Source organism: Notolepis coatsorum (genome assembly GCF_963971535.1).
Source record: "Notolepis coatsorum genome assembly, chromosome: 1".
NCBI lineage: Eukaryota > Metazoa > Chordata > Actinopteri > Aulopiformes > Paralepididae > Notolepis > Notolepis coatsorum.
The window spans coordinates 57,494,536-57,505,268 of record NC_140165.1 but is presented as its reverse complement, the minus strand read 5'-3'; the positions used below and the strand labels follow the sequence as shown (position 1 = coordinate 57,505,268).

Below are 10,733 nucleotides of genomic sequence, written 5' to 3'. Positions count from 1 at the left end.
TAAGAGGCAATCTGTTCTTATATCACTTTGTGAATGAGGTCCATTGATCTCACTGCAAACTGATTCAAAAAGCTCATAGAAGTCTTGTTGTTTCGGGGGCCTATAGCAAACTCTGATTAAAATGGGTCGACTTTTGGGTAGGAGTATATCTACACTGACCATCTCCAATTAACCATTAACCAATCGTTTTTTTGGGGAAAAGCAATACTTTTATTCCACACCTTTCTAAAAGCTCTGTGGGTGTATATACTTTTTAATGATTACTCTACATACATATTCTACATATATAGCACATTTAAACATAGTAAATACTTCACCTACAAACATAATACTGTTCTGACAATATTGATGTAGTTAAGAGTCGCTGAAAAGAATACTTTCTTTCAACCTTGAGGTGAATGGAGCATGTCTGGAAGTGGAGGGGCCTTCTCTGGAGGGCTTAGACAAGCCTTCTCTTGAAGACTGAAAACCATCTCTTGAAGAGGCCGAGACTTCTCTTGAAGAGGCCAAGCCTTCTCTTGAAGAGGCCAAGCCTGCTCTGGAGGATGATGGGCCTTTTCTGAACTCTGAAAAAGGTTTTCTAGAAGAGGACAAGTCTTTGCCAGACACTGTGGAGTCATCAGAGCTGTCCTCAGCTTGCATTTCAGACGAGAGGCTGGCTTGTTGAGGAGACCGCTCAGTTGCATGCCTCTTATGTGAAGTAACAGAGTCTCCCTCTGGTGCAGTGTAGGTCCGTTTCCTCTTACGTGTGTTCTCACTGTACTGCTCAGGTTCTGAGTCAGATTCTGAGTCAGATTCAGCAGTCGCCAGGTGTTTGCCACTTGAAGTCGTTGGTGACCTGCACTGAATGGCAGTTTTTGTAATCATACAATCGGACTCATCAAAGGTGTCCTCGCTTTTGATTATGGTTGGAAGTCTCATCTCTTGGCACTTCCGTACATTCTTTGCAAAATCGCCATCGTCACTCTCCAAGTCAGACTCAGGTAACAGATGACTCTGCAATACTTCTGATGTGTCCTCGCCTTCTTCCTCCTTACAATCGGACTTGGAGGGAGCTCTTCGGAAGCTCTTCGGAAGCTTTTTGGAAAACCTTTTGGACAGCGTTAAATTGTTATATTTTGGTAAAGATGTTGAGTAATCAGAACTGTGTTCAGTTTCAGAGGTACTTAGCTCCCCATCATGTTCAGACTCAGCTTCACATGAAGGTGTCATCTGTGGCCTCGGGTTCTGATCCCCGGTCTGAATGTCGTTGTCCTCCTCTGGGGCAGAAAGATACTTGGCACTTTCACACTGTGAAGAGTAAAAGAGTGCATGTTTAGAAGACTCAGTAAGTTATAGACTCATAGCTCTGATTCATACGTTCCATGCATTCTGATGTGGATACACAGATACTGATGCTGGTACTAAAGGTGATACCAGGCTAAAATACTGAGGGTGATACCAGACTAAAATACTGCAGGTACTGAAGGTGATACCAGGGTAAAATACTGCAGGTACTGAAGGTGATACCAGGGTAAAATACTGCTGGTACTGGGTGTGATACAAGGCTAAAATACTGCAGGTACTGACGGTGATACCAGGGTAAAATACTGCAGGTACTGAAGGTGATACCAGGCTAAAATACTGCAGGTACTGAAGGTGATACCAGACTAAAATACTGCTGGTACTGAGGGTGATACAAGGCTAAAATACTGCAGGTACTGAGGGTGATACAAGGCAAAAATACTGCAGGTACTGAGGGTGATACAAGGCTAAAATACTGCAGGTAGTGAGGGTGATACCAGGCTAAAATACTGCAGGTAGTGAGGGTGATACCAGGCTAAAATACTGCAGGTACTGACGGTGATACAAGGCTAAAATACTGCAGGTACTGAGGGTGATACAAGGCTAAAATACTGCAGGTAGTGAGGGTGATACCAGGCTAAAATACTGCAGGTAGTGAGGGTGATACCAGGCTAAAATACTGCAGGTACTGAGGGTGATACCAGGCTAAAATACTGCAGGTACTGAGGGTGATACAAGGCTAAAATACTGCAGGTACTGAGGGCAATACCAGGCTAAAATACTGAGTACCTAATTAGTCATATGAAAGAGCATTTTTATTTCACTAACAGTATGGATCCATATTATAATAAACAAACGTATTGCACTTCAGGAATTGTCTCCTAATCATTCTGATATTAATTTCAATATTAGTATTCAGATTTATATTCTTAACACCTCGGACCACGGCTCTTGATTTACATCAAAACACATCATTACAGTGATATAACCACCTGCATAAATAGTGGCTCAGGAGGTAGAGCGGTCGTCTGGTAATCAGAAGGTTCCCGGTTCAATTCCAGCTCCTCCCTGGCAGTGTAGCTTAGCACCTTGCATGGTTGCCTCCGCCGTCTGTGGTCTTTAAGTTCTCCCATCGTCTTGAAGCTCTTCCCACACTTGTCACAGCAGTAAGGTTTCTCTCCTGTGTGTACCATGTGGTGTCTTTTAAGATATGCCTTTGTCGTGTAGCTCTTCCCACACTGGTCACAGCAGTAAGGTCTCTCTCCTGTGTGTACCATGTGGTGACTTTTAAGTTCTCCCATCGTCTTGAAGCTCATATCACACTGGTCACAGCAGTAAGGTTTCTCTCTTGTGTGTACCATGTGGTGTCTATCAAGATATGCCTTTTTCTTGAAGCTCATATCACACTGGTCACAGCAGTAAGGTCTCTCTTCTGTGTGTATCATGCAGTGTATTTTAAGATTTTCCTTTCTCTTGAAGCCCTCCCCACACTGGTCACAGCAGTAAGGTTTGTCTCCTGTGTGTACCATGTGGTGTTGTTTAAGTTCTCCTATCGCCTTGAAACTCTTACTACACTGGTAACAGCAGTAAGGTTTCTCTCCTGTGTGTACCATGTGATGTCTTTTAAGATTTTTCTTTGTCTTGTAGCTCTTCCCACACTCGTTACAGCAGTAAGGGTTCTCTCCTGTGTGTACCATGTGGTGTCTTTTAAGATCTGACTTTGTCTTGAAGCTTATATCACACTGGTCACAGCAGTAAGGTCCCTCTTCTGTGTGTACCATGTGGTGTATTTTAAGATCTGACTTTCTCTTGAAGCTTATATCACACTGGTCACAGCAGTAAGGTCCCTCTTCTGTGTGTACCATGTGGTGTTGTTTAAGATCTGACTTTGTCTTGAAGCTCATATCACACTGGTCACAGCAGTAAGGTCCCTCTCCTGTGTGTACCATGTAATGTATTTTAAGATCTGACTTTGTCTTGAAGCTCATATCACACTGGTCACAGCAGTAAGGGTTCTCTCCAGTGTGTACCATGTGGTGTTGTTGAAGTTCTCCCATCGTCTTGAAGCTCTTCCCACACTCGTAACAGCAGTAAGGTCTCTCTCCTGTGTGTACCATGTGGTGTCTTTTAAGATCTCCCGTCTTCTTGTAGCTCTTCCCACACTGGTCACAGCAGTAAGGGTTCTCTCCTGTGTGTAGCATGTGGTGTTGTTGAAGTTCTGACCTTCTCTTGAAGCTCTTCCCACACTGGTCACAGCAGTAAGGGTTCTCTCCTGTGTGTAGCATGTGGTGTTGTTTAAGCTCTGACTGTGTCTTGAAGCTCATATCACACTGGTCACAGCAGTAAAGTGTCTCTTCTGTGTGTACCATGTGGTGTATTTTAAGATCTGACTTTGTCTTGAAGCTCTCCTCACACTGGTCACAGCAGTAGGGGTTCTCTCCTGTGTGTACTATGCAGTGTATTTTAAGATCTGACTTTGTCTTGAAGCTCTCCCCACACTGGTCACAGGAATGACGCCTCAATTCCTCCATGTCTCTATTGGTTGCCGGGCAGCAGGACAGGATTTGTATCTGGGGAACGAACAGAGAGAGACAGAAAAGTGTTCAGAGTAATTTTTTACGTTCTCAAAGTCTGCTCCTATTGTCTGTTCCCAATGTTCGTACTGAAATGGGAAAGAGAGTGTTTAGTTATTCTGCCCCCTCAGCTTGGAACATGTTAAAGAATTACCTGAAAATCTCTGGCTATGTATCACTGGATGCTTTTAAATGCCTCGTGAAAGGACTAGAGGTTGAATAAATGGTCTGTCATTGTTTTGATTTGCCCTAATAGTCTATTGTTGCTGCCTGCCCTGCTAGGTTGCCTCTGGCTCTGATATTGGTTGTTTAGGGTATTTGTGTATTTTTTTTTCTTTTTTTGTATTTATGTGCAACTTTTGTATTCTTTTGCTGCAGCTCGTCTTGGCCAGGTCTCACTTGAAAAATAGATTTTTTTTATCTCAATGTGATTGTCCTGGTTAAATAAAGGTTAAATCAATAAAGATTATGGCTGGGACTTCATCGCGTTCATTTCGATTAATTAACTACAGAAAAGATTTAATGTAAAAAAAAGATAATCCGCATTTTATAAATTTTTTGCACTCTAGACACAGAACGTTTCTCAGTGGATGAGTTCCAGGCATACCGTTTATACCGTTGCACAGCGTACATTGGGTGACGTCAGACAGTTGTAGGCTATCATGGGAAAAGTTGAGACTGCGTTGCTTGGCCTGTTGAATGGGAGATTTAGATATTAAAAAAACAGATGGAAGTTTTGATATGAGAACGGTTGTGTTTGCAAAGAATTTGCATATCACTGGATCATTTCAAGACTACATTATGTTAGTTTCTGTAATCAGCCAGTATCACCTTTAGCATCTGTGTTCGTGAAGTTTCTGCGTTGTGTTTATTTCTCTCTGCCGCTCTCTGAAGTCGACCTTCTCATACTGGCTGTACATCTTTGTCATCCCCCTTAATGCAATCCGTAATCATAAGAATTCGACACTGACAGACATGGTACCTTTCTTGGAAAAACGTTGTTTATTCCATAAACAAAGCCTCGTAATCAGATGTAACCCTGTTCTGTAATGTCCTTGTTCAGTCTTAATTCATTATTCTAACAATCTCTCTCCTGTCAGCCCGCTCGGTGGTCGTGCGGCCTAGCTGTCCAAAGGCCTTCCCTGTCAGCCGAAGCCAGTGATGTTGTGGCCCTCCAGTCCTCCCCTCCCCGCGAGGGGATCGTTTCAAAGTCTCTCTCAACTAGGGATGGGTATCGTTAGGATTTTATCGATACTACTACTCTTATAATGTACATCCGGCTTCAACATGGACGGTCGCATTTTACGTAGCTCCCGTAACCAACGCAACAGAGCAACAACAACAAAAAAGTACTTTGCGCATTTTCTACTTTCCCTCCTGTGGATTATGGATTTGTACCTGAATTCACAACTCAAGCAGCAACTCCAGACAGAAGTGGAGGGTAGCGAAAACGTAAATCAACAGTCCCATTGCGACTTCTACTTGTTAACGGGCACGGAGAGGAAACATCCAGCCTTCGGAGCCACGGCGATCCACGCAGTACTTACTGCAAATCCGGAACTAAAGAAATTACCCCCGGCAGGCAAGTGTAATAAGAGATCAATGTTTTTATTATATCTGCTCATGTCGGGTGACATACATCAGAACCCTGGTCCCGTAATGACACGGAACCAGAGACTACAGCAAGAAGCGATGGAGGTTCCCATCGCGACCAACAGCATCAACAACGCAACCTGTGGCTACATCCACAGCGCGGGCGGCGAAGCTCCCCCAATGACGCCACAGCAGACGAGCACACGTGAGGCAGTGACGAGAGGAGGTGAACCGAGGGTCGAAACCATGACGACCATCTCGACGCGGGATGTAAACATCTCGACGCCCGATAGCCGGCTAGCTAGCAGAGCTAACAACGAAAACAACCAGGAACGAGTCCTTTGTTGTTCCAGCACGGCGCGGGACCCGACCCCCCCCTCCCCCCTTCTTTGTTGTTCCAGCACGGCGCGGGACCCGACCCCCCCCTCCCCCCTTCCCACCCACAACAACACAGAGGAACAGATCACAAACGGACAATACTTCGAACCTGCCAACATCAATGAAATAACCAACGCCAATGGACTGAACATTTTTCACATTAACATTAACAGCTTAAAAAACAAATTGGATGAAATCAAACAAATATTCATAAATGGTAAGGCAAACATACTGTGCTTCTCAGAAACTAAGCTCGACGATTCTGTAAAAGATCCAGAGATAGAGATTGAGAACTACTCAATAATCAGGAATGATAGGAACAAACATGGAGGTGGTGTCTGTATGTACATACACAAGGACACCAAATTCATCAACAGAAATGACCTGAATCATAAATCAATTGAAACTGTATGGGTGGAAATCCTATTCGAAAGGGCGAAATCCCTACTGGTTGGCACAGTCTACAGGCCGCCAGATCATAGTGGCTTTTATGATACACTGGATGGGTGTTTAGCTGGAGTTGAGGATGTAGACAAAATTCTTATTGGAGACTGGAACACGGATATGCAACGAAAAGATGCACCCGTCTTCAAGGCCTTCAGTAGGTTTTGTGATCTGCATGGCCTCAGCCAGCTAATCACCCAACCCACACGTGTATGTGAATCAACTCAGACTACCATTGACCTCATTCTGACCTCCGACAAGTCCAAGATCTCAAATAAAGGGGTTATAGCATGTGGGTTAAGTGATCATTATATGATATTCTGTACCCGAAAAAAACTAAAACAAAAGGCTGGCTGCCACAAAACAGTCACATCTAGAGACCTCAAAACCTACTCTAGCGAGGCCTTCAACCTTGAACTGGAGAGTCTGGACTGGTCAGATGAACTCAATGGTACACTGGTTGACGAAACATGGCTAGGTTTCAAAACCAAATTCTCAGCAATACTAAACGACATGGCCCCCCTAAGAACCACCAGGGTAAAAAATCGCGCTGAGCCGTGGATGCACTCCGAAATACTGGCCGCTATGAAAACCAGAGACAAAAAATGCTCTGAGTTTCGTAAAAGTCAGTCAAAGCTTACTAAAAGCACGAGCAGTGAACTCCAAGCCCACGTGACTGAACTCAAACTAGAAAGAAACAGACTAAGAAACGACGTAAACTCCATGATCAAAACTGCTAAAAAGAATTTCATCAATGACAAAACTGAGGAAAACAAAAACAAACCACGTGAACTTTGGAAATTACTCAATAATCAACTAGGATGCAGTAAAAAACTTAAAACCAGATTCTCAAACATAAACATAAAAACGGACAACACGCTCATCACAGACAAGCTGGATGTAGCCATTTACTTAAACATTTTCTTCACAAACATAGCCACAACACTGGTAAACAAACTACCCTCCCACTCAGGGCTTTATGGGGTAGAACACATAGTAGCTTACTACAAAAACCTAGGGGTCCGCAAGGACGACTTCAAGCTGGAAATGGTAACAACAGATGAGGTACTCAATAAACTGAGCGCCCTCCAACCTAACAAGGCCACTGGCCATGACAACATCCCCTCCAAATTCCTCAGAGACTCAGCAGCCGCCATCACACCAATCATCACACACATAATAAACCTCTCCATAAAACAGGGACACGTCCCCAAGGACTTCAAAATTGCGAGGGTGACCCCTCTGCACAAAAAGGGCAGCAAATTAGACCCAGGCAACTACCGCCCTGTTTCTATTCTCACCTCCATCTCGAAAGTCATGGAAAAAATAGTCTACGAACAGGTCGAAAAGTACCTAGCGGAAAAAAATCTAATCTACGAATTCCAATCTGGCTTCAGAACATCCCACTCCACTGACACATGCCTTCTCTATTTGAATGACCACATCAAACAAGAGGTGGACGCAGGCAAATACTGCGGCATGGTCATGCTGGACCTACAAAAGGCCTTTGACACGGTCAATCACTCCATTCTGATTGACAAGCTAAAAGCAATTGGTTTTGATAGTCTATCAGTGAGCTGGATGCAATCCTACCTTGAGGGGAGGGAACAGATGGTGGAGGTAAACGGTACTCTATCCCCCCCCCTCACAGTGAGCTGTGGTGTTCCACAAGGAAGCATACTAGGACCGCTACTGTTCCTAATTTATGCAAATGACATGTCGTCAGCTTGTGACTGCAACTTGTTCCTGTTTGCGGACGACTCAGCCCTGCTGGTCTCTGACAAGAACAAGTTACAGGTTGAAAAAACCCTCAGCTCGGAACTAGGCAGAATCTGCATATGGCTCGCTGATAACAAACTATCATTACACATGGGCAAAACAGAGTCCATTCTCTTCGGTTCAAATAACAAACTCAGCAAGACCGACGGCTTCTCAGTTACAGTGGGTGACAATATTGTCACAAGGAAAGATGAAATTACCTACCTGGGTTCCATCCTAGAGGCTAATCTCTCCTGTGACAAAATGGCATCCAATGTAATAAAAAAAGTCAACCAACGAACTCGATTCTTGTACCGGATCTCCTCTCTGGTAAACAAGAACACCCTGAAGACTCTGGCAGGAGCACTCATTCAGGGGTACTACGACTATGCTTGCACCTCATGGTACCAAAGCACCTCAAAGGCGCTAAAAACAAAATTACAAACATCTCAAAACAAACTGGTCAGACTACTGCTTGACCTTACTCCTAGAACCCACCTCACCCCTGCCCACTTTGACAACCTAGGATGGCTTAGAGTAGACGACAGAGTACAACAACTTGCAATGGGCCTGGTCTACAAGATACACTACACGACCAAGGTACCCATGTACATGTCAAAATACTTCCCAAAGGTCAGTGAATACCACGATCACAACACCAGAGGGAGCTCCACAAATCATGTTAAACCCAGATTCGGCTCAAATAAGGGACTAAACACGTTTCGCAATTATGCCACATCAATGTGGAACGCCCTACCCAAAGCTGTAAAGGAATGTGGATCACTACCCACTTTCAAAACCTCTCTCAAGGGACACCTACGGGAGACTGCAATTCAACACTGGCCCCTGTAAATATCCTAACCCAACCCCCTCCAATGTACAGTCATTTACCTAGTATGGTTTTGTCAATAGTTCAATGTACAATTGTGTTTGTTTGTACAGTGTCTCCTCCCCCCCCCCTCAATGTACAGTGTTACTTGTTTATACAGTGTGCCCCCCGCCCCCCCCCCCCAACCACCTCCAATGTAAATTACCCAGTATGGTTGTCAATATCCCAATGTACCCAACCCCCCCCACCCAACCTCCTCCAATGTACAGTTTCTACGTCAAATGTATATACTCCCTTTTCTTGACTCCTTCTGTATCACAAAAAGTACTGTATTTGCAAATCTGGTATGTCATAAATGTATAGATGTAGCAGTACTGACTATCTGTATGTCATGTATGTCATATATGTCTATATGAATTGAAAATGGGGGACCCTGATGGAAACAAGACAAACGTCTTTCTCAGGTCTGCATCCCCTTAACAATTGTATGTATTGAGCCGTACTGTATTGTACCCATTCTGCAATCTGTTAAATAAAGTTTTCATTCATTCATTCATTCATCGATACTGCTTAACGGTTCGGTACTTTATCGATACTCTTATCGGTTCTTTTTGGTTCTTTTTTTGCAAGAAAAAAAGACAATTAATTAAGAACAGAATCAACATTGCTTTATTATTTATAAATACAACTTTATAAATAAGTATTATAAATAAATATAATTTCTTCAGCAACAGCAGCAGCAATGTTCTTTTATATAACTTTATAAATAAATATAATAAATGAATATAATTTCTTCAGCAACAGCAGCAACAATGTTTTAAATGTGTCTGACTCTGAATTATAGACTTTTTATAATAAACAACAAATGCAAAAGGCTAACAGAACTGTGACACTCGTTCACCCTATCCTCCGTCATCCTTCCTCTAGCTGCTAGGGAGAAAGGACTTTGGGTGGTGGAGGGAGGTAGAGGGAAGATGTGTGGTGGCCCTGGGCTCACTGGCCTGGGACACATTGGTGGCTGACGCCTCAGCTTGACGATCTATAAAAAGTTTAGATTGTAGTATTTGTAGCTAAACAATTATTTTGTTTATTAGCCTATTTGTAATAATTCGTTATTAGCCTAGGAAACTCCGTATCTTGGCTTACCGGCGGCAGTGGACGTGGATGCAGATGGAACACTGCGCGCAAGGCAGTTGAATACGCGCATTTCTGCACACTAATATCATGTTTTGCCAACAGATGTTTTGATAAATTGCTCGTATTGCCACCCTTACTGGCAAATGTTTTGTTGCACTTGTGGCAACGTGCGTTGTATATCCATACTTTCTTTAGAACGCTTCGCTCTATCCGCCATCACGAGTCACGGTGCATGCAGACTCAGAGCTGTCTGTGTCTGTGTGCAGCGCGCTTCAGCACAGAGAACTTTCATTAAGGAGTACCCGTATGTAGCACTACTAGCGAGCGACTCGCGAGGAGTGTGTGTAATAATGACTCGCTGTGGCTCGCTTCTCGTGCAGAGACAGAGAGAGGATAGATCGTTTGCAACTTTTAAATAATAATAATAATAATAATAATAATAATAATAATAATAATAATAATAATTTCTCTAGAGTATCGATAGCAGTACCGAGGACGTCGGAGCTTATAAATACTCCGGTATTTTCTAATATAGTACCGGTTCCCGTTTAAAACCGGGGTCCGGGGGGCATCCCTACTCTCAACGCGTCTCCTCGCGTCTGCCTCGTGTCTGAATATAACTTACATGGCAAGAAACTCACAGCTATAAACGATAGTCCTTAGCAACGGCTGACCGCCCCTAGCAACCGCTACTTCTCCTGACCTACAATCCAGATTTTTCGGTCTCTCTATCTCCC

General features: G+C 43.6%; 1 protein-coding gene across 1 annotated transcript; it reads right to left on the bottom strand.

The window, feature by feature from the left end:
• Nucleotides 1-354: 354 nt before the first annotated feature.
• On the bottom strand, nt 355-3,815 carry LOC311234249 (uncharacterized protein; the record flags this gene model as incomplete). The annotated part of the gene is made up of 2 exons (XM_084321385.1): nt 355-1,290; nt 2,277-3,815. 2 exons carry the CDS (start codon nt 3,813-3,815, stop codon nt 355-357), a joined length of 2,475 nt encoding a protein of 824 aa, XP_084177511.1.
• Nucleotides 3,816-10,733: the final 6,918 nt, after the last annotated feature.